Raw genomic sequence first — 24,613 nt, forward strand, 5'->3', positions numbered from 1 at the left:
TTTCCCTGAAAACACATACGTGCATGTCAAACTGGGGAACTCTAAACAAACTCTGTGGAGTGTATCAGTGCCAACTGCCAGTGGCCTGCACTGGTTCTAAGCCATGCAGGCAGACACTGCGTAATGGTGCAGGCCTGTTTGCTATAACCACACACTGGAGGCCAGGTCAAATCCTTAAGTTGTGAGAGCAACTGTTTGCCTTGCTTGGTTTTGTGCAAGGGCTTCAGTTATAAAGATGTTACCACTGGGGAAAACTGGGTGAATGATACATGGGACCTCCCTATATACTCCCTATGTAATTTTCTGCAAATTCTTCAAATCTATAACTACCTCAAAAACAAAAACACCACATTATAGATCTCATGTCCTGGTCTTCTCCAGTTTGAACATATCCTTAACCTGCTCTTAAACCCTTCCCACAACCAATCTGAGAAATGATAAGCTTTCTTTAAAAAAAAGCCCTTCAAAACCCTAAAGATAGTCAATTCTTAAGATTGTTAAAGTCTGAGAAGAGAAGAAATACAGAGAGATCTGTACATCTACAAATAAACACCTCCCATCCAGGCCCCTCACTTTCCTACACAGTACCTTTGCTTCACCTCAGGGTGCAATCTGAATTCTCAGTTGGCTCAGTTGTCCAGGATCACAAAATCAAGTACAGAGGTGACAGGGACTCAGTGCAGCCAGCCTAGAGCACATTCATTCAGGGATGCCAACAGCTGACAGCTGGGGAGAAGAGTAGCTAGACCATTTACCTCCCCACACCTACTACTTTTCTGGCCTTCTGAGCCTGAGGAATAACTAGAACCCTGGTAACTGCCTCTCAATTTGACCTAAGGAAGAGGCTCAAGAGTCAGGACAAATCTATTGTTTTCCTGAAGAATAAGCATTCACACTTTCTGCTCCTGAGTAGAAATCAGAAATCATACAGAGGCATCTGGGTGGCTCAGTGGGTTGAGCGTCAGACTCCTGATTTCAGCTCAGGTCATGATCTCACAGTTCCTCAGTTCGAGTCTCACCTTGGGCTCTGCACTGACAGTGCACAGCCTGCTTGGGATTCTCTCTCTCCCTCTCTCTTTGTCCCTCCCCCTCTCCCCATACAAAGTAAATAAATAAACTTAAAAAAAGAAAGAAAGACAGAAAGAAACCATACAGAAGCCTGCTCTCATCAAAAGGACCATTCCAACAGCCCCTCCTGCTGGAGCTGAAACCAGAAAATTCAGCTGCAAATTCCCCCTCATGCCAGCCTGCTCCCAGATCCCCCCTAGGCCAATGCCCAAAACTTTACAAGAGCTAGGAAGTTCTTGATGTGAGGAGTAGCAAGGGCATGTTTTCCAGGGTGCCAGCTGCATGACATCCTCTATCCATAATCACTACTTGCTCTGAGCCCTGACTGTGCCCCAAGTTATAGCACAGAGGTCACTGTATGAAAACAACACACAAGAAACATTACTGAGATGCTAATATGGTAAATGGCTGATTGGGTTTGTATTTGTTCTGAAGACTCACCATCTGGTTTTCATTTTACCTGAATACATGGGTTCTGTATAATTATTTTTAAAGGAGTCCTGAAAATGTATTTGTCCAACATTGCCTGATTTTACAGGCAAGGAAGTACCTTTTGTATACAATTCAAAAGTAGAATACAAAAGCATCTATTACACACATAGATATGTATTTCATAGCCATGCTCATAAAAGATGAGTAAAACAAACCAAAGCACCAATAGTGGTAATTGTAAGGTAGTAAATAAGGATTTAACTTTTAAAAATATTTCCTATAGGGGCGCCTGTGTGGCTCAGTCAGTTAAGTGTCCAATTTTGGCTCAGGTGATGATCTCACAGTTCATGGGTTCAAGCCCCATGCTGGATTCTATGTCTCCCTTTCTCTCTGCCCCTCCCCCACTCGCACTCTGTCTCTCTCAAAAATAAATAATAAACATTTAAAAAATGTATTTTCCTATATTTTACACCTTTTTAAAAGAGTGTTCACATATTGCACAGTTATAATCAGAGCTGAGCTTAGAGGAAGAGGATCTCTACAGAGAAGATGAGGAAGGGAGCACAGCCTGGCTGGTGACAAAAGCTCTGTCAGCCAGAGCAGCACAGGCTGAAGTGAGGAAAGAAACACAATCCTGAGGACTTTCAAAGTGCTTCGTAAAATTCCAAAAGCTTACATTTAAAATGGCACCTTGTCTGCTCGTACGCAAATCAGGAAGTATGTTAACAAACGCCAAAAAGTATAGGCTTTGGCTACCCCATTTCCCAGTGCAGCACCGGCAACATGCACAATAGCAGGAACGGATGCTTGACAGGAAGGTGCCATCCATCATTCCATTCACAGAGGGCACTTCATAAATAACTTGACTATTGTATTTAAATTACAGTTAAGTTAGAATTTCTGCTCCTTTCACCACTCTATAATCTTAAAAATAACATTTAACTGGAAAGCATCCAATTTCCCCCTAAGATGTACACCAAGATAGGGTCACTCTAGCAAGAGAATAATAAATAGTCCACGGGTACTTTTTCATTATAAAGTCTTCAGTATTTTCTTTGACAGAAAAAGAGCAGCCATCTCATAAAACGTTACGTCTTCAAATGTCCCGTAGTCCACAGACAACAATATTTTCTTATTCTTACTAACAAATATTTATAGTGGAGATAAGCATGTTCTTAGAGACCAAAGAGAGAATAGGGCTGAGGAGGAAACCTCTTTACAATACTCAATATCGCACACCTGAGATCAGTTTAGCCATTGTCTCCCTAGATCAACCCCAGATTTGGAGATATGGCTTGATTTAAAGATATCCCAAATCCCCACAGCTGCTGGCTAACTCTAGAATCTGTGATGTTATGATGGTAAATTTCATTTACAATTAGGCAAGTCAGAACCAATCACAAGAATGAAAAGTAAAATTTCAGATAAAAATAATTTAAAGTAAGATGGATTTAGTTCACTACAATCTAGGATTATCTTTAAAAATTAAATATAGACTTATGCATATATATACATCCACACACACAAGAACACATACACTTACTTTTTGTCTGAGTTAAACTCTCCTCTTTCCCATCTAAAGCTACAGAGTAAATCCTCATGTGACCATTTCAAGAACTATTTTTTGCTACTAAATTTTGCCAACAATCTGCTCAGCATTCTAGCAGATGTTTCTGTTTTCAAACCTCTGGGAACTTGGCTGGATCTGTTTTCTTTCCCCATGTTAAAAATAAAAGAAATGGCCCAAATGTGGCCTAATACCCTAGAGAAGCTTTTCCCCTACCCCACACCCCTCAATCTCCCTATTCATGTGACCTCCATGATCCCTTCTCAAATCTTTCTTTTCCATTAGAGAAGATGTTTCCAATTATGGTCCATTAAGTTGCCAAGGATGACATCACCCCCCCCCCTTGTTTTTTTTTAAGAAAATGCTACTGATTCCTAGTTACTTGGGGACCATCTGCAACAATTTAAACCAACTAGTCTGCTGGACCTTATAAACCCACAATGTCACAGGGGGGTAATTTGTTCAAGATCGATTCTACAAACAGAACAATACTCTTACAATGGGGGTTGGAGGGACAGGGGAATCTTGTCTTTTATATAATGATTTCTTTAAAAATATCTGTGCCTCAGGGCACGTGGGTAGCTCAGTCAGTTAAGCATCTGACTTAGGCTCAGGTCATGATCTCACAGTTCGTGAGTTCGAGCCGTGTCGGGCTCTGGTGCTGACAGCTCAGAGCCTGGATCCTGCTTCAGATTCTGTGTCTCCCTCTCTCTCTGCCCCTCCTCCACTCTCACTCTCTCTTTCTCTCAAAAATAAGTAAACATTCAAAAAAAAATTTTTTTAAGGGGCGACTGGGTGGCTCAGTCAGTTGAGTACCCGACTTTGGCTCAAGTCATGATCTCACAGTTAGTGAATTTGAGCCCCACGTCTGAGCTGTCAGCAGAGAACCTGGAGCCTGCTTTGGATTCTGTGCGTGTGTGTGTGTCTCTCTCTCTGTCCCTCCCCCACTTGTGCTCTCTCTCTCAAAAATAAACTTTAAAAATTTTTTTAATAAAAACATAAATGATATAGATAGATAGATAGATTTGTGCCTCAATCTTACCTCAGTGACATCCATAACTTTGATGGCCGCCAGCTGACCAGTTTTAACATGTCGACCCTGAAAAACAGAAAAAAAGAAACACAATTGGCACCACTGTTTTGCATGATCATTACAACAGAATGGCTGAAGTTTCAATGCATCATCTCTTTTGTAATTTTTCTCAAAAGTGATAATGAAATTAGTCCCATCCTCTCCAATAGAACAATACGGTTTGTAATACCAATGAACCACTTAATAAACAAGTAGTAGAACAAACTGAGTTTTGATAAAGCATCAATTCCTTCTTTCTGTCTTGGGTTCAATTTACATATCATTACCTCTCAATCTAAGCAACTTAATATTTTCTTCTATACAACAGGATAGTCACTTTTTCTTTCTTAACATCCTGCAAGAATGAAATGACCCAAAAAACCTCTAGGTATTTACTGTCAAAAAATGGAAAAGTCATTTTTCCCCAGTATACTCTCAAGACCCATTACTTGATTTTATGAAAGTAATACTGAGAGTCTTCTTTGAAGCTTTCCTGCAGTCCCAAGGTAGAGACGTTGGAAAATAATTACCCAGAACAGAGGGAGATAGGGATGATGCAGAAACAGAGAGTGCTTTCTTACAGCTATAGTATAATTCCTGACTTAGGACCTAAAACCCACTATTTCTATCCCTGGCATTTCAAACCAATGTGAGGTCATTCTCCTCTCACCCAGATGAACAGGAATGGATTTAATTCCTGTCAGTCCTGTGCTTCTCCATCCACTCTTTGCAGTGCTCTGCCGGCCTTTTCTCCGGCGAGTAACATAGAGCTACGCAGATATCCTGAGCATGATCTACTTCAGGGCATTATGAACAATGGTCTGCAACAAATGTAAAACACAAAGAATGTCCCCATATTTCCCAAGAGCCTGTCTCTCTTGTGGTCTCATGATGAACAGTTAGGAACTTTAGAACTTGAAACTTGAGGGAAGCTCTCCATTTAGTCTGGAAAGCTTACCCAGGAACTCAAGTTACATCTAGGACAAAACGACTCCATGAAAATGACACTGTATTACAATTACATCTCAACAGTATGTGGTTGGGACACCATGGATTCCTGCAATGGCAGAGCAGTTCATGAGCAGTAAGTGCACAATAACAACATACAGGAAACTAGGACAAAATCCATAGGCCAAGAACCTCAACCCAACTCTCACCAATCCACAGACATCACCACCTTCCTCCAAAGTGAACTACCTTCCTGGTCTTCAAAAGTGCGGACACCACCTGCCACAACACATACACCTGCAATTCAGTCTCAAGTTCTGCTTCTGAGACAAGAAGGGTTATCCCACATTGGTCCATGATCCAAGAAACACCACCTCCTGCCCTTTCCGCCATTTCCCAGCTACCATTCCACCAGCATGCTCTTCCAGCATACCCAGCCTCAAAAGATCTGAACCGCTACCTCAGCTGCTGTGTCAGTACCCCATTAGACACCTTCCCCAGCATTCTCACACAGTTCTGCTCCACAGTCTGGCACTCTTTCTGCATTAAAAGCGATGTAACCCACAATCCTGAATAAAAATGCTGCCCTATATGTATGTTACCATAAGGCACACAAAATGATCTAAGAAGTCATGTAACATCTATAGAAGCTCCATCTCAGAGATGCTCGGCATGGAATACAATTGTGTGTCAAGAAAGTTCTAATTTATGAACATTAAATGGGCTCCTATATTTCTGATTTGACTGCCATCTTTTACTACCTGTCTGTCCAAGATTCAGTATCTTTTGATAGTGTCCATTCCTGAATCACTTATTTAAAATTTTTGCCTATGTGTGTCATAGGGTCTGTAACTTGTCTTTTTTTTTTTTTTAATGTTTATTCATTTTCAAAGAGAGAGTGTGCACACTAGTGGATGAGGGACAGACAGAGACGGAGAGAATCCCAAGTAGCCCTGGGGCTGTCCACACAGAGCCCATCATGGGGCTCAATCCCACAAAACAAAAGATCATGACCTGAGCTGAAATTAAGAGTCAGATGTTTGACTCGGCCACCCAGGTTCCCCTAACCTCAGTCGTTTTTAAAAGTGTTGTAACCCCAGCTCTGTGCTAAGCATTAACACACAGGAAACTTAGTTGTCCTTCATGTCTTGGGCATTGGCAAGATCCTAAAGCTACAGGATAGTGATCCAGAGTATGGACTCCAGCATCAAGACTGTGTCCACACCTCATGTCCTCCACTCTGTAACATAACAGTGCCTCAGTCTCCTGTCTGTATAAAAGGGGTAAGAGTGATGCTCAACTCACAGGTTTATCATGAAGAATAACTATAGTGCAGGGGCGCCTGGATGGCTCAGTCGGTTAAGTGTCCAACTCTTGATTTCGGCTCAGATCGTGATCTCACAATTTGTGAGATCAAACCCTGCACTAGGCTCTGTGCTGACAGCGCTGAGCCTGCTTGGGATTCTCTCTCTCTCCCTCTCTCTCTCTTCTCTGTCCCTTCCCTGCTCATGTGCTCTACCTCTCTCTTTCAAATAAACATTTTTTAAAAAAGAAAAAAAAAAAGACTTAGCAGTCTGACAGTGGCATAAAACCTTAGAGTTATGAATTCACTTAGTATTTGCTTTACCAAGAACTTGAGTTTCCCCTACTAAGGGATTAGAGAATCAGGACCTAACAACTAATCAATTATTTGTGTCAGAAGGTGGACCACACAAAGGCACTAGTCTTCATTAACACATACCAGGTCTTCCAAAATTAGGTCCATTTTAAATTGAAATTGAAATCAGAAAACTGTCCAAGAATTCTGTCTCCCTCCTTTTCAAGAAACAAGACAACACTGAAAGAAATGAAATTTGGGGCTCTGGCAGCATTGGGCTTTCATTTTTCTGCTACCACTTCATTACTACATTTCCTTGGGAAAGCTGCTTAACTTTGACAAGTTTCCTAGGATCACTGGAGGATCCCAATGTTCTTTTTAGAATAGACGGGTTATAAATAAAGTGCATACAATACATAAAACCCTTGCCATTGTATCTGGCATATAGTGGACTCTCGCATGACAGTCTTCCTCTCTACACTTTCACCAGAGGCCCATGCTAACCTTTTCTCTTAATTCACCTTGCAACTACCTTACCTAGTCAAGTTAGGCCCATTTCTCATTTTCAAAAGGCATGGCCAATATGAGGAAAGGCAGTGGGGTGCTAAAGTAATATACTTCTCTATTTTTTTTAAAGAAACAAACAAAAAGACAACCTGTAAATTTGAAACAATTACCTACTCAGATGGATCATCTTTGCTTAAAAGAACCAAAATGGTGAGCATAACAGTCCCAGGAGAAAAACTACAGCTGGGGCTGAATGTACTAAACATCTATATGCATGTAATTGTGTGCTAAGGAGGTCACAGGAAGAGTTGTTTGAAAGGATAAAAATTTGTCTGTGATTTACTCAGTATTAACCAAGAAAGAATACAGTCACCCGCTTAGGGTAGCTCAGCTATAAGCTTAAGTCTCCAAAAGTCAGATGCCCCCACCCATCAGAGAAGCCCTACCCATGTTCCCTTGGCATCACTCGAGAGTGTAACAAATGGCCCTCAGTGGTATAGGAAGAGAAAATACACACAATCATAACCAACTGCCTTGTGCAGGGGACTCAAGAATACAAGAAAAAGCATTATTTCACTGAAGTTTGAGGCTACTATAGCATCTACTATAGCATTCCACGCTGACCTCTATACCGTCTCTTAAAGGCTGCTTCATGTAGTCTGCTCCCTAAAGATGACCAATATCACCACTTTCCTTCACCTGAGTCTGAATCCAGAATTGTGTCTGTCACTAAAATGCCTAGCCTGTGCATGGACAGATTTGGAACTTACTAGTAACAGGACCCTTACATTGTATCATCCACTCTTTTTTTTTTAATTATTTTTTTTAACATTTATTTATTTTTGAGACAGAGAGAGACAGAGCATGAACGGGGGAGGGGCAGAGAGAGAGGGAGACAGAATCGGAAGCAGGCTCCAGGCTCTGAGCCATCAGCCCAGAGCCCGACACGGGGCTCAAACTCACGGACCGCGAGATCGTGACCCGGGCTGAAGTCAGACGCTTAACCGACTGAGCCACCCAGGCGCCCCTATCATCCACTCTTAAAACACCCCAGTATATGACTTGGTCAGTATTAAATATACATACCTAACATCCATTTATAAACTTGACTCTTTTGTCCTATTGTCTGCATTTCTTGGACACGGTGTCCCTCCAGTGTTATAAAATGCCAGGAGGAAGAGACTAAAGGCCCCTGGCTTTATTTATGAGGCACCATGTAAACATTAATGCACTAATGAGACATCCAATGAAGAAAAGCCCCCAAATACTATTCAATAAACTATTTTCTTAGTAGCTTCTAAAAAACTTTATGAGGGCCAACAAAGCAGGTCATTCATTATCTTACTGACAGATGAAGAACTCTAAGGTGAGTTTTATTATTCTGCTGCCCAAGACACAACGGTAGCAGAATTTCCTTTCTACAACAATTATGTAAAATGTGAGGGATGGACTCACCATTTCTACCAACTTGTCAAATTCCTGCAATTGAGGTTTTTTGTTTTTAAAGAAACAGCTTAAATTATTTCCCCTCAATGCCCTCAAAGGGTTAGCAAGATTTGGAATTAAAATTGCTACTGTAATAAATATTATTTCACACAAAGTCAGACTGGCTCACACTAACCAGACCTATCCCCTTCAGTAAAGCAAACTTCAAGGCATTTGATTCATTTTTGGTCTGTAAATGGGGAAAACGAATGTTTCTTTTTTTAAAAGGAAAATTCAAACTATTCTTGGCAGACATCCAAGCTAAGGAAAATGCCCTAATTTCTGACTCTCTTTCATGATTCTAAGAGAGTCAAAATTGCCACCTTGTATCTGCAAATACGCATTACATTAATGATACATGTTCCAAGAAAAATACACATACATACACACCACAAGATTTTAAAATGCAAGGGCACTGTGACAGCCTGTCTGTCTGCCTCTACTGAAGGAAGTCTGTCCCTAACCCACAATGAGGAACCTAGTGGCAGAAGATCAGCATTCAGTCAAGGGAAGCTTTTAAATCCCAAGAGGAAAAAGATGGCATATCACCAAATAACAGGTAACTAACTCCTGCTGCATAATCTTTACCTAGACCCCAGGTGACTCCATTAAAATACGTTTGATGAATACATATGTTTATTGAGAGACAAACTCTGGTCACAGGAGGAAACTTAGAGGGAGTGTGATGAATTAAAGAAATGAAAGCCTGAGTCCTTTACTCAGGGCTCCTATCCTAGGGGATGGTCATGCTGCTGTTGAGACACCAATCATCCCTCACATACCCTTGTCATTGTATGGCACCAGTACCTCAGACCTGAACAAGGACGTGCACTGCAACTTAGCAGCTCCTTTTCTGCTCACAGAGCTTCCTACTTAAATCTCATCTTTCTGCACAGAATCATAAAGCTTTTGTACTCATTCAGCCTGAGAAAGTGGACAGACTATTAGAGAGGAAAATTCTATTAGGTTTATGACACTTTAAAAGGTAAGTAAACACAATTCAGGAACAATAAATATTTTCTCTTCTCCACAACCCAAGAGTGCACACTGACAGCCTGAACTACAGCAAGCATGGCCCTTGTGACACCTGGGTAGCATTCTAATACTAGATATAGGACTGTAAGAACAGGACACAAGGCACCAGGATGCTCCCACTCTTAGGGCATGTAGTGAACAAAGTGCTTCCTATGCATTTTCATTTACTCCTGATACAACCCAACATATGTATGTGCCGACGTCCCCACTTCATAGAGAAACTGAAGCTTTGAGAGGGTTAAGTTAATCAGATTAAGATTCACACCCAGACTTGTACCCTATACCAGGCTGTAAACTTCAAAACAGAAAGGACCACAAACGCCCTATTAAACCAACTTCCATACGAGCTGCCAAGTATACTATTCTACACACAAATATTGTAAGTGATTATAATCAAACCTGGGGATGTAGTAACCAATAATGAAAACTTACTCTCAATTCCTGGCCTTTTTCTCTCCTGTGATTAATCAGAAAAAGTCAACAAAAGAACATCCCAAAGGAATTCTTTAGGGAATCTGAAGGCATATGTAAGCACATTCAGAGTGCCTCATCCATGGCTTTCTAAAACTGATAACAGCCTTTTGTTTTTCCTTCCTTTATCTCACCATAAATTTTCTTTCAATAAATACTGGAGATCAGAATGTTTTTCCTTTCTGCTGAGTTTAACCTGAAACATAAACTTCAGAGATTAACTTCCTGACACTGGCTTTCTATTTGCTTAATAGTAAAACCTATCAATGCTCAGTAAACTGAAGACTGACTATATTTAACCAGTGCTCAAGACATGCCCTATACACTCCCAGGGGAGATAAAACACTGGATCCACCTTCAGGAAGCTTATAATTTAGAGGGGTGTTAAAAAAAAAAATCCACAAGAAGGGACATTAACATTGTGACAGAGAAACACTGTACTCTGTATCAGAAACACTTAGGAAACAGGACAGTGTGACACAAATTGCTCTGCCATAGTACGAGGTGCAAAAGGTACTACTGTTAAGGGGACCATTGCTGTGAGGCTAGTAGTGTAGACCCACCACAGAAGCTGTAGTGGGGCCTTTAAGGATTGTCCTAATGCTCTTGAAGATCACCAAAGGACAAGATGTGGACCCCTTAAGATCTGAACTACAAATAGTCCAAATCCCAGGCCAGAAGAAAGAGGGAGAACTCAGTGACTCACCCAGGACTAGAAGCTGTGTCACAAACTGCATCACCTCCCTCCAAACATGCAAGGACCTTAAAAGGGGGTTTTCATACACTGCACTGGACCAAGAAGATGCCAATCTAACTGAGTCGGGAAGGGGACATTCCATCATGGGGTGATGCGTGTGCTTGCTGCAGAAGGGGCTGCTCCTCATTCCCTAGCCAACTTGGAAGCTGTTACTTGATCTTAATGTTTTTTAGTGGTGTTTTGTTGGTATGCAGATGTAACATCTTAGGTATAAGAGGTTTCTTGTGGGAAAGAGAGATGTTAAGTCTTTTTTTTAAGCATGTAAAATTCAATTACAAAAATCACTAACTTTCACCCATGATGTGTAGAGTTTCAGGCTCCATTCATGAGAATTCCGTAAGTGGGATACAGGAAATCGTGACTTTTTAAAAGCCAGTCTCTAGTGATTCTTATGAGTTCTGAAGTTTGGAAATCACTTTTCCAAGCTTGTATTAAAAAGCCCAAATTCACGTTCTCATATCCTTTTTGGACTATACAGTATTTACTGACAGTAACATATGCACTCATCATCTTAGCTAGGGGTTTTGATATGTGAAGGTTAGATTTATAAATTCAGGGTGCCTGGATGGCTCAAGTCAGTTAAGCATCTGACTTCAGCTCAGGTCATGATCTCACAGTTTGGGAGTTCAAGCCCCACATCTGGCTTTGCACTGACAGTGTGGAGACTGCTGGGGATTCTCTCTCTCACTCTCTCTCTCTCTCTCTCTGCCCCTCCTCCATCTGCATTCTCTCTCTCTCTCTCAAAATAAATAAATAAACTTGAAGATTTTTTTAAAAATAAGTAAATTCTAAGAAGTGACAATTATGTTTATAATAAAAACACAGAACTTCTGTTCTGAAATGTTCAGGAGCTCAAAGGACTGGCAAGCCTAGTTAACAAACTAGCTGATTTAATAGTCAAGAAAGTACACCCAGAGAGCAAGGAGGACACACACTAGTGAGGCCAAGTCCCCAGTGTGTCAATTCTCTCCCCAAGATGTCTTACTCACATCACACATAGTTCAATCTAAAAACTGAACAGGGGAAGAAGGGGTGCACAGGCGGAGCACAGAGGATTTTAGGGCAGTGAACCTAATCTGTACTACACCATAACGATGGATACAAGTCATTATACATTTGTCCAAACCCACAGAACAACACCAAGAGCAACCTTACTGTAAACTATGGACTCTGACATGTCAATTCATCAACTGTAAAAAAAAAAAAAAAAAAAAAAAAAAAAAAGAAAAAAAAAAAAGAAAAAATGTGCCACTCTGGTGCAGGCTATCATAATGGGGGTGGTTATGTACATGCGGGAGCAATGTATATAGAAATCTCAGTACCTTCCTCTCAATTTTGCTGTGAACCTAAAACTGCTCTAAAAAAAAAAAAAAAAAAAAAAAAAGAGATTAAAAATTTTTTAATTCCAATATGTTCCCCCTTAGATTTCCTTATTTTATTTTATTTTTTTTTTTTTAATTTTTTTTTTTCAACGTTTATTCATTTTTGGGGGACAGAGAGAGACAGAGCATGAACGGGGGAGGGGCAGAGAGAGAGGGAGACACAGAATCAGAAACAGGCTCCAGGCTCCGAGCCATCAGCCCAGAGCCCGACGCGGGGCTCGAACTCACGGACCGCGAGATCGTGACCTGGCTGAAGTCGGACGCCCAACCGACTGCGCCACCCAGGCGCCCCAAGATTTCCTTATTTTAAATGCCAAATATGAACCCACATGACCACATGGTGAATGGCATGAGGCCTGCACTGGGCAATCAATCCACTTACCACTCTAAGGTTCTACATCCATCCACCTCCAAAGGCAAAGACCAGTTTCACTGGTTCTGCTTCATAAACCCCAAACCACAGGCCCCACTCCTCAGTGCTCTCTTCTAGGAAGTGTCTGTGAAAATTTCAAAATTCAACCAAAGTGGGGAGGCATGTTACCCAGACAGCACCCTGTGAGCCATTTAAGATAAGGAACCACATAATTAACTTGAAAGAGACAGCTCAGAACACTTCAAGAAACACCTCAGTCTTCAAAACCCTCCTTACAACAGAGCAGGAATAATGGCAACATGACCCCACCAACACCTGCTTATCCCATCACACTCCTCCAAAGCCTAACTGGTGTGAGGTGAGCAGGGTTGTACTGTTGCACATCTCATGCTTGTAACTAATATTTCTCACTTTAGTAACTGTTTATCTGCCTCTTCCTCCCTTCCATGATCAGGCTATGGATGAGCAGGAAGGCAGAGAAAGCACAGGAATATGTACATGTTATAACATCAGTGCAGACTTGCAATTTAATAAGAAGACAGTGCAATTTCTATTCCCTCAAGAGTTTAAAATTAAAGACCTCAATATAGAATTATACCTTTCTTAGGTTGGAGCTATCTTATCTGGAACAACAATCCCTTTAAGGAAAATTATGCCTCAGTAGCAGAGAATGTACAGACTTAACTTCCACTAAGAATCATAGTCAAAATAAACAGCATGTAAAAACTTTTACCTAGTGCCCAATCCCCAATAAATGAGTCATTCTGATGCTTACATCTTTTTTCTTTGAGAGCCCAATCTGAGTGGAAATCTTTCCAAACCCTGAAATCTTGAGTACATTAAAGTAACTTTTCTTGGGGCGCCTGGCTGGCTCAGTTGGTTAAGCATCCGGCTTCGGCTCAGGTCATGATCTCACAGTTCGTGAGCTCAAGCCCCATATCGGGCTCTGTGCTGACAGCTCAGAGCCTGGAGCCTGCTTCAGATTCTGTGTCTCCCTCTCGCTCTGCCCCTCCCCTGCTAGTGCTCTGTCTCTCAAAGATAAGTAAACATTAAAAAAAATTTTTTTAAGTAAATAAAGTAACTTTCTTTAATGGCTCAGGGAAATCATTATGAACATCAATTACTATCCTGTCCTTGTAATTAAGTGACAGCCCCAGGGAACGTTACGTAAGGCGGTAATATTCTGACTCCTCTGAAGAAGGCCCCGTCACTTGGGTTCTGTATGCTTGCTCTGTCATTTTTGGATGTGTTCTAGAACAGAATTGGGGTAGAAGGGGTGTTGGCCAGATAGCAAGCAAGTTCCAGTCAGGTGAGCTAGCAAAGGAGCAAAAAGCACCTTCATGTTGAGAAGTGGAGACAATTTGGATGAACATATACATGAAAGAGTGCAAAAAAAGAAATACTGCCATGAGAGCTTATGCATAATTCCTTCAAAGCAGGAGAGGGATTTGGCTGGGCAGTAAGTAAATTGGGAAGAAAGGGCAGCTGCTTTTTAAAACACCTGGTGAAGCTGCATTAAAAAGGGCAGTGCTCCTTTCAAAGGAGGCAGAGTAGCCCCATGGTATGGTACACACATGAGCCAGTGTCTGGACCACAGTAGTAAGTGTGAGGAATCATGTGTTAAGAGGGAGATTGGCAAATTAAAAAAGCACCATGAGTAAAGGGTCCAGAAAATATAAAGGAAAAAAAATCAGCATATCAATTCTTATATTAACAGTAAAAGACATGGCACTGGCAAGTCTTCAAATCAAAGTATCTGAAACAACGGAGATTTGGGATTCTGCAAACAAGCTATCATTAACATTTAATACACATTTGCAACTGCCTTTTCTTCTACTTACTTGAAAAACTGAACTGACCAGATTAAGCAATTTTAGTTTAAAATAACAAAAGAATGTTTAATAGCATAACAAATACCAAACCCTTTATTATAGGCAAAAGTAATGTATAAAGTTATTAGCCACTATGAGACATGGTATATTGCATTCAACAGCTAAGTAATTAGTCAATGTGGTAACACTAGACCTGACATTTGAATCCGTGACTGTCAAGGTGCATTAAAATAATATACTCCTAAAGGTAATTTAACTCACCATTGGACAAAATAAAACTGACCAAAGGAGATAACACAACTCATAAAACACATATTCCCTATTTGAGTGTTCTCATAGCAAGAACTGCACATGACACATGTTATTTTCATATTTGTTGTTACAAAAAATAGTGAGTTCACCTTTCTGTACTTTTCTAAATTATTGATATTGTTATGATAAAAATTTCTATTATTATTTTTAAAGAAAAGAAATCAATGTTTAAAATTAGTTCCTTTTATTTCACATACTAAGATACTTAAATACTGCAGAATGGTACCCAAAGTGGGCACTAAAACCAGGAGCCCTAGACTGGAAGCCCAACTCCACCACATGCTAGGACGGTGATCTTGGGCCAGTCTGGACATCGTTCTCTTCCTCTGTAGAATGGTGATAAATCACAACCCTCTGCAACAGGTCCTGCTAACTTCATGAAGAACACACTGAGTGAGACAGGAACCCTAGTCCCAGAAGACAGCATCGTAACTGGGAGCCCTGGGAGTGCAGCAACAGCATCAGCAGGAAGAGATGGGTACAACTAACTACAGTATCTGAGAGATGGCTTTCAAAGCAGGGGGCAGGTCCTCCAAGGTCAAACCTTCCAAAGTTCAAAACTACCATGGGCATGCTAGATGTTCCCTCCAATGGGAGATATCTGTGCAGGACAGGGTGGGTAGAGATAAACCGCATCATACACAGAATAGTGAATTTTAATGAGAAGTTTGTTTATTGCAATGTCTAACCATTTACCCACAACAAAAGATGAACACAGGATTCTGTGGGTTCCCTTCTTTCTCCTCTGATCACTAACCTCATGTCCACCAAGAAGCTCTCCTACATTTCTCCCCATTACCTCACATGACACTCAATTTTCAGTATTCACCCATGGCACAATTTCAATATTGAAATATCACTTGATGCAACACTAAAGCACTCAAACTTAATAAAAAAAGCAAGAGATTAGGGGCGCCTGGCTGGCTCAGTTGGTGGAGCATTTGACGCTTAATCTCAGGGTTGTGAATTGGAGCCTCATGTTAGGTGTAGAGAGGGAGGGAGAGAGGGAGAAGGGAGAAGAGAAGAGAAGAAGGGAGGGAGGGAGGAAAAAAGGCAAGAGATTAAATGATGCAAGGATTCGAATTCGATTCTGGGCTCCTCATCTGCCCATCACCAACCCAACCTTCAATTGAGGTTTCCAAATTGTTCCTTACCTTTTGTCAGCATTCAGGAAGCTGATTCTAATACGGTCCTTGAACCCAGATACATTTACAGTATTTGTATAAAGTCATACTGTAAGCAGCTTCGGGTCTCCCGGAATGATTTCTAAATACAAATATAACCTAGTTTCTGAACCTCAACTACTTCTGCTGCCATGTCCTCAGCACTGATACAGTTTAGAGGGCATAATTCTTTCCTCATGTGATCTGTAACATATTTGTTTTCCTTCTGGTTTTCAAAGTCTGCATACACCTCTTAATACGCTTGTGCTGAATATTCATAAGCACGTTCATGAATTTCATTCACTCTTCATAATACCTCAATTGTTCCTTTAAAAAAAAAAAAGGGGGCGCCTGGGTGGCGCAGTCGGTTAAGCGTCCGACTTCAGCCAGGTCACGATCTCGCGGTCCGTGAGTTCGAGCCCCGCGTCAGGCTCTGGGCTGATGGCTCCGAGCCTGGAGCCTGTTTCTGATTCTGTGTCTCCCTCTCTCTGCCCCTCCCCTGTTCATGCTCTGTCTCTCTCTGTCCCAAAATAAATAAAAAACGTTGAAAAAAAATTTAAAAAAAAAAAAAATAAATAAAAAAAAAATAAAAAAAAAAAAGAGGTAAAAGAGAAAACCCACCCTTAGAATTTCCCTTTGAGGTCTGTTTGATAGCATCCCTTACCAGAAATGATGCATGCACACCATAAACTCAAGTTTTCAAAGTATCCTTATGCAAACTCATACCATGTCCATCTAAAATTTAACTTGGTCAAAATGAAAACAATAATTGATAGTTTAAAAGATACTTCCACAGCGGACGCCTAGGTGGCTCAGTCAGTTAAGTGTCCAACTTCAGCTCAGGTCATGATCTCACAGTTCTTGGGTTTGTGAGTTCAAGACCCCCATCAGGTTCTGTGCTGACAGCTCAGAGCCTGGAGCCTGCTTCAGATTCTGTGTCTCCCTCTCTCTCTGCCCCTCTCCTGCTTGTGCTCAGTCTCTCTCTCTTTCAAAATTAAACATTAAAAATTAAAAAAAAAAAGTTTAAAAGATATTTCCACAGAAAATAGGAAGAGCTCTTGCCTTGGTATTTGAAAAAGAAAATTCCTCAAAGCATCTTTTGTTAGAAATCATGATCTACTACCAAGAACCATAATATAAAAATTGGTGAGTTTTCCTCACTGTTATATAGCCACTTCTTTTTTCAGTTGTGCACACCCATTACAGCCTTATCAGAATAAGTATCAAAATGAAAGACTTTGTCAGTAAGTAAATAAAATCAAAGAACTGTTTTAGAACTTTACTAGGACTTACATAAACTCAGTGGGGCTGGCTGATAAAGGCAGTGTTTTGACCACCTTCCCTGAGCAGTCTGTAAGATGAGACCATGCAATGAGCACATTATATAACTCAATGAAAAGGCAAAGTGAAATTGTGATGAAATTTATGCTTCCCTCTATTTTTCAGTCTCCTCTTTTCCTACTTTTCCTACCAACAAATCTTTCCCACCCCACAAAGGAAAGGATGACAGAGAAGCACACACTGTGTATTCATTCTTGCAACAAATATTTTCAATAATACTGATTTTTTTGTGTTTGGCACATTAAAAAGTATACAATATTTTAATATAAAATACAGGAAGTCCTTGAAACAAGCTTGCAAAGAAGAAAATCATCTCTATTTTACAGAAAGGAAGTGGGGGGTTCCACGAGATTGGAAAACTAGCCCAAGGTCATACAACCAAAACGAGAGCAAAATGGCTGCAATGCTCTAGGTACCTGAATCAGTGATTTGGATCAGCACCTCTCCTCACAAGCCACTGCAATTTAAAGCTAAAGGTCTAGGGGGTGCCTGGGTGGCTCAGTCGGTTAAGCATCTGACTTCGGCTCAGGTCATGATCTCACAAAATGTGAGTTTGAGCCGCACATCAGGCTGTCTGCTCTTAGCACAGAGTCCACTCTGGATCCTCTGTCTCCCTCTCTCTCTGCCCTTCCCCTACTCGCGTTCTCTCTCTCTCTCTTTCAAAAATAAATAAAACATTAAAAAAAATAAAGCTAAAGATCTACATTCCAGAACCCGCTTGCATCTCAGGAAATGGACAACAGTGGGCAGCAGGAGTCAGTATGTGAAATGTCGTAAGAAGTATCTATGGTCAGTCAGGGGATGGTGTGTGCCTTCATACAAGTTTATTTGCTTCCCTGCCTGTCCCCTCAGGTGGAGGAAAGCTTCCAGGGGTTGTTTCAGGAAAGCCTTCTCAACTCTTCTTAATCCTTTTCAGCCAACCCCTTACTCATTCCACAGCCTCAGGTGTTGCAACCAAAGTACTTTGAGAAACCTGACAATTGCCAAGGAATCACCCTAAAGTTCTTTGCTACCCCCATAAGACACCTCCCAGCCAGTGCCCACCCTGCTGAATTCTAGGAATATTACTGGAGTCTACAAAAAGCCTGGGACTATCAATATAAAAGGGCAGGACTCAGAAAATGATACAAAGGAGAGAAAGCAAACTTTGAAATTGCCTAGGAGATCAGAAGCCATGGCCTCACAGAGCAGGCTGGCCAAGCAAATCAGGGATAAATGAGTGTGAGCACGCACACATCTATGTAACTGCCTAATTAACTCTGCCCTCCAACACACTTAACTAGAGATGGCAGGAAAAATGCCCAGCACCACTCTTTCAGTGCCTTTCGCTTTCAACAACCACTTGATTAAACCTATGAGTTCATGAGACTATGAGACTCTAAGCAAGCAATGCATGTGCTGCTCCAGGGAAGTCATTCTCTTCAACCTACAGCCACAGGCATCTCAAATTACCCTACAGAACTGTAGGTAGAAAGAGAACACTGAATTGAAACGCTTCAAGCCACAAATAACACCAAAATTCGCTTTCCCAAGTAAAACCCAAGATACTAAAAGTAAACAAAAATTCTGATCATATGACTCAACTGCTCACTCTGCCACTAGACAAGATATATGACCTTGAATGAGCCACTTAACTTCTCAGAAGTGTGGTCATCTCAGTATAAAATGTTCAGGGCTCTGACTCCCCAGGCCAGCATATTAATTTACCAGGCACTGGTCTACACACCAGGGATACAATAGTGAACAAAGTAGAGAAAGTCTGTGCTCTCATTCTAAGAGGGGGACACAAGTGAATACTTTTGCTGCTGTTGTGAATATGTTCTGATGCTTAAAAAAAAAAAAAAGTTATAGGGAAAACCTACCAGAGCAAAGAGGAGAGGGAGTGCTGGGATGGGGTGGTTGCTATTTTATACTGGTAGTCAGGGAGGCAGGCCTTTCTGCTCCCCTGTCATTTGTGCAGAGAGCCAAAAAAGGTGATGAATACTTGCCCTGCAGGACCTTCTGAGCCCCAATTAACCTACACAGAAAAACTCACAGGCGCCGCAGGGTGTGCCACACTAGCCCTACTAACTTGGCCAGGGCATCATCCTCCGCGGCTTGTAGGCAACATGGTGGTTCTATTCAAGCTCCGATAATGGTAACGTGTTCCACTCCTTCATGCCAACAACAGACACAGTGCCCCAAGCACACCTCTGTGAAAACAGGCACTGCCCAGCATACCAGAACAGACCACTTCTCTGGGCAAGCCAAGCCATTCTCAACACTGACTGCTTCCTCGTGCAAAGCTCAGGCTTGGGTTAGAGAGAGAGGGCTGCAAGAGGCAAAGCCAAAGGCTTTGGACAAAAAAAGCTTCCAGACTTGTCCACTTTCCACCTGACTGCACAGTTTCTCTTCAGCAAAACCCCATCCTCAAGGTTGAGGTATGAGGTCTCTTCTGGCAGAGCCTAGTTATGACTCTATAATCTAGCACTCAAAAACAAAGTCTACCTTATTTCTGTAAGGACAACACTCAGAGGGAGAAAAAACAACACGTTTCATTGAAAAATAAATCCCTAAAACTATGGTGCACATCGTTGCATATTAACATTTGGAATGAGGTTACTTGGGCTATGAGATAACAAAATTTGATTGCTGAGTAATAACAAAAGTCTATCACCAGAGCCACATTTAAAAAAAAAAAAATTTAATGTTTATTTATTTTTTGAGAGGGAGAGACAGACAGAGAGTGAGCCAGGCAGGAGCAGAGAGAGAGGGAGACACAGAATCCGAAAGAGCCTCCAGGCTCTGAGCTGTCAGCACAGAGCCCAACGCGGGGCTCGAACTCGTGAACAGCTAGATCATGACCCAAGCCAAAGGTGGATGCTCAACCAACTGAGCCACCCAGGTGCCCCTTCCAGAGCCACATTAATAGCTTGTGTGTGCTGTCCTTGTTACGGCTGTACTTCTACCATTTCAGATGATCTTGGCATCTTATAAAGCCAATGCTTTTGAATTCTAAGGCCAGCAACCACTCTCTAGATGCTAATATAGCAAGGTTCTTCTCCATGGTAATTCACTGGCTAAATTGGACATCGTATTTCCTATAGTGGAGGGGGGGGTGCTTTTTGCCCATTTTTCAAAATTGAAAATTCCAAAAATGAAGAGGATGCACATTTCTAAAACACAGATTTTTAAGTTTTAAAGTTTCCCTTAAAAAATAGATTGGTTAAAGCTGGGTCTCCAGGCCCATGGAAACCAGGTGTAAAGTTGAACTGAGCAGAGGCTGCCCTGGGGGCCAGCAGGAGTTCTCCAGCAAGCCCCACAGCCCTCACTCCTCAGAATACTCACACATGTATGTACTGGCATGGGCCAAGAATCCTTGATCACAGGCCACAGCAGTGGTTCTTCAACCCTAGCTGACAATCAGTCCACCAGGAGGGCTTGTTGTTGTTGTTGCTGGGTGTTTTCGTTTTGTTTGTAATTCTACATCTTGGGCTTCACCCAGATCTACTGGATCAAAATCCTTAAGAGTGGGGTCTGAGCATCCATATTTTATAATCTCCCCTAAATAATCACAATAACCGCAACTATGGTCCCATGAGAAATAATGTCAGAAAGACTCCAGTATGTACCACCAAAACTCACATTCTTAATAAAAATTTAAAAAGCCCCCAAAATACCATCACCCTGGATCCCATGTTACAAGTTTTTTCCCCCATATTATAATGTTAAACATCATGCTGTAGCTAACAAATGCATGGTCGTGCACAGTTGTTATCTCATGACCATTGAAAACAAACTGGTGTGGCCCCAACAGAGTGGGAAAAGCCCAAACAGCAGATGCCATATAACACTTCAACAAAAACACTAAGTAGCAGATGACCACACAAGTGCCCCCCATCTCCCTTCCCCCTCCATTGCGGATGACCATACTAATTTATTATCCAAATAGGACACTGCAGAATGAATGAGGCACTAGAAATAAGTATGCCAGGACAAAAGATGTAAACCAGGACTGCCTTGGGCAAACAGAAGGTATGGTCACCCTCCCCCTCCCCTTCATCGTTCCACCCTTAAAGAATTTTTAAAGGACCAAAACACTCCCCTAAGTTCCCCCAGCCCACACACAAAAACCCACTACCAATGAAAACAACAAACATCCAGATGGTGACTCCTTTATTATCAAATTCCAAGTTAGAGGCAGGAAAAGTAACACCCCCCACCACAGTGACTATGGAAAAGTAACACCCCCCACCACAGTGACTATATCTGGCAGGCCCTCAATAAATGGTTTTTCAATGAATAATCAGGAGGCCAATGAAGACCATGAGTGGCAGATGCTGGCATGATGAATCTATTCGGTGATTTGCAAAGGCAACTTTCAAACAACCTCAAAGAAGAACTACAACCTTCAAACCTCTCAGGTGATCTCTCCTGCAGGGGCCTTCTGGCAAGACTAGCATAGCAGTCCTTACTTTAACGGACCACACAGGAATAAACTTGGTGAGATACAGATATAATTAAATGGGGGAGGACAAACAGGACCCAAGAGCTGATTCCCTTCTAGGATGCAGACTCTCTCCACCTGCCTCTGGAGTAGACAAAGTTCTTCCTTTTCCAGGATCAGGTACCCTGTGTTGTTCCTTATGGCTATGGGCCAGTTGCTCTCAGAACTTACCCCCTAAACTGGCCTTGGAAAACCACTCAACAATAGGCAGGAAGCTTGAAAGGTTAAGATGGACAGGGGAGGGGCGCCTGACTTCAGCTCAGGTCATGATCTCGTGGTCTGTGGGTTCGAGCCCCACACTGGGTTCTGTGCTGACAGCTCGGAGCCTGGAGTCTGCTTTGGATTCTGTGTCTCCCTGTCTCGCTGCCCCTCCCCCACTCGTGCTCGCTCGCGCGCTCTCTCTCTCTCTCTCTCTCTCTCAAAAATAAACATTAAAAAAAGACTAATGGAAAATCCTGAAATCAACTACAAAACCCATGAATGCCTACAACCATCATCATTCAGACCTTTTTTTTTTTTTAAGATGAAACTCTAGTTCATTAGAAGGATAAGCAGCACTGAAGTGTGATAACATGAGCAATGAGACTGAGAATGGCCACACACACACCATCACAGACCCCTGGGGAGAGGTCTTGGGCCTGCCTGAGAGCACACTCCAGGCTTCTTGAGAAAACCTGAAGGCTACCCATATTCTGCCATACCTGTGTGCCCCTGCCTCTGGGCCCTTCCAAACAGCCCTCCTTAGGAAGAATGCAAGTCTCTTTAGCACCAAGGCATTCCTTCAAAATTTGAACTGAAAGGGGGGCTTTTTGGGGTAATGGAATTGTTCTGTATTCTGACTGTGGTTAAATCCATATATGTGTTAAAATCCAAAGACTTATACACCAAAAGAGAACAAAGTCAATTTTACTTTATGACAATTTTTAAAATAAAATTTAAATACTGAAGGGAAGCAGGAATGAGTCAAAACCCAGGACACCTCTAAGACCTTCAGCCTCTTTTCCTGTTTTTTCAGTGAGGGGCCCCTCAGACAGACACATCCGCTTAGGGATTTTGCTCTGTTGGCATGATCTTCCCTCCCCCTCTCCCTCCCTCCCTCCCTCTGCTGGTGTTCACTTTTCCTAGTCTTATGACATTATCATGCAACAAAATTACAAATTAGCATCTCCAGTTAGGAAATTATCAGGGAAAATATCAACACTGAGACAGGTGTAATTCCTACCCCAAGAGCTACAGTCAAGGAGAAAGAGCTGAGCCACCAAGGCTCAGTAGAGAACAAAGAAGCACAGGAAAGGAGATCACAGATTCTGCAGCATTTACAAAGAACTATCCCACACCAATGTGAAGGTGTACTCATTTTCTGAAAACCCAGTGCAAAGAAACTGAACCTTGCCAACCCTGATAAAAACAAAGCAGAGTAATAAAGCTGTGAGCAATGTTACCAACTTCAGGCACCCAGAGTGAAGTCAAGGACAAAGTGAGGATATGTATGGACAGCCCAGCACAGTGCCTAGGTTATGCTAAGGTAAAGAAGCATGAAATAGCATGACCACACAAGCAATTCATTACATTACATGAAACTGATGAAACACCCTGCATCACAAATGCCAAACAGGACTTCATTCGCTAAGCTGTGCTGCGTGTACCACTTTTCCCATATAGCACTGAAAGTGAAACACAGTTCTTCCAGACTAGGGGGAGACCTGAAAAAATTCAGTAGCAACTTTTCTTTCCTGTCCTTTCTTGGATGGAAACACAGAAAATAATCTTCTCTGGATCTTTGGAAAGGGAGTCACAACAATCCCTAATTTAAAAGGAACAAAACTGGTATACATAGAAATACTTCTATACTGTGTTCTCAATCAGTAGGTGTGTTCCTAAAGCTGGTACTTAGATCAAAGAATTTTTTGCAAGTCACTAAAGTTCACCAAGTTTGAAGAAATTCTATTGGGTGTCCGGTTTCTCACACATGTGAACTACAACTTCAAGTACAGGGTTTGTTTCAAATGGGAGACACCTGAGGTGCATGGGTAGCTCAGTCAGCTAAGCGTCCAACTTTTAATTTTTAACGTTTATTTTTTGAGAGAGAGGGGGACAGAGCGTGAGCAGGGAAGAGGCAGAGAGAGAGAGAGAGACACACACACACACACACACACACACACACACACACACACACACACAAAATCTGAAGCAGGCTCCAGGCTCTGAGGTGTCAGCACAGAACCCAACACAGGGCTCAAACCCACAAACTGTGAGACCATGACCTGAAGTCAGACACTCAACCAACTGAGCGTGGTGCCCCAGCATCCGACTCTTGATTTCAGCTCAGGTCATGATCTCACAGTTCATGGATTTGAATCCCCGGAACGGACTCTGTGCTGACAATGCGCAGATTCTCCCTCTCTGCCCCTCCCCCACTCATGTGTGTGCTCTCACACTTTCTCTCTCAAAAATAAATAAACATTAAAATGGGAGACACCTGACTGTAAACCCTGGGGAGACAATTTGCCCTTTCAGGAATAAGAAACAAGACTTTGTTTCTGAATGATCTGCAGGTGGTTGAGATGCTGAGTACAAATCTGTGGGCCACTTCCCCAGTCCTCTCCATCAGGGGGTCACACTTAAGAATTGGTCAAGGGCAACAATTTTATTTGGGCAATATTCTTTCCACACTCTCAGCTGACAGAATTTTGAACCCTAGCAGAGCAACCACATAGCACAGGGACAGTAGGTCTTGCCCGAGGCCTGGCTTTTACTATGCTGAGGGAGATTAAAGAGGCCCAAA

At 41.9% G+C, this 24,613-nt stretch overlaps 1 protein-coding gene across 49 annotated transcripts in view; it reads right to left on the reverse strand.

Annotated features, from left to right (window-relative positions):
- MAP4K4 (mitogen-activated protein kinase kinase kinase kinase 4) overlaps positions 1 to 24,613 on the reverse strand; it is a 194,069-nt gene that overhangs the window by 104,037 nt on the left and 65,419 nt on the right. For all 49 annotated transcript variants that reach the window (XM_047851577.1, XM_047851620.1, XM_047851613.1 and 46 more), the window contains exon 3: positions 4,110 to 4,166. In XM_047851577.1, the coding sequence (XP_047707533.1) occupies positions 4,110 to 4,166 (57 nt within the window). The remainder of the gene's footprint in view (positions 1 to 4,109; positions 4,167 to 24,613) is intronic.

Source organism: Prionailurus viverrinus, chromosome A3 (assembly GCF_022837055.1).
Source record: "Prionailurus viverrinus isolate Anna chromosome A3, UM_Priviv_1.0, whole genome shotgun sequence".
Classification (NCBI taxonomy): domain Eukaryota; kingdom Metazoa; phylum Chordata; class Mammalia; order Carnivora; family Felidae; genus Prionailurus; species Prionailurus viverrinus.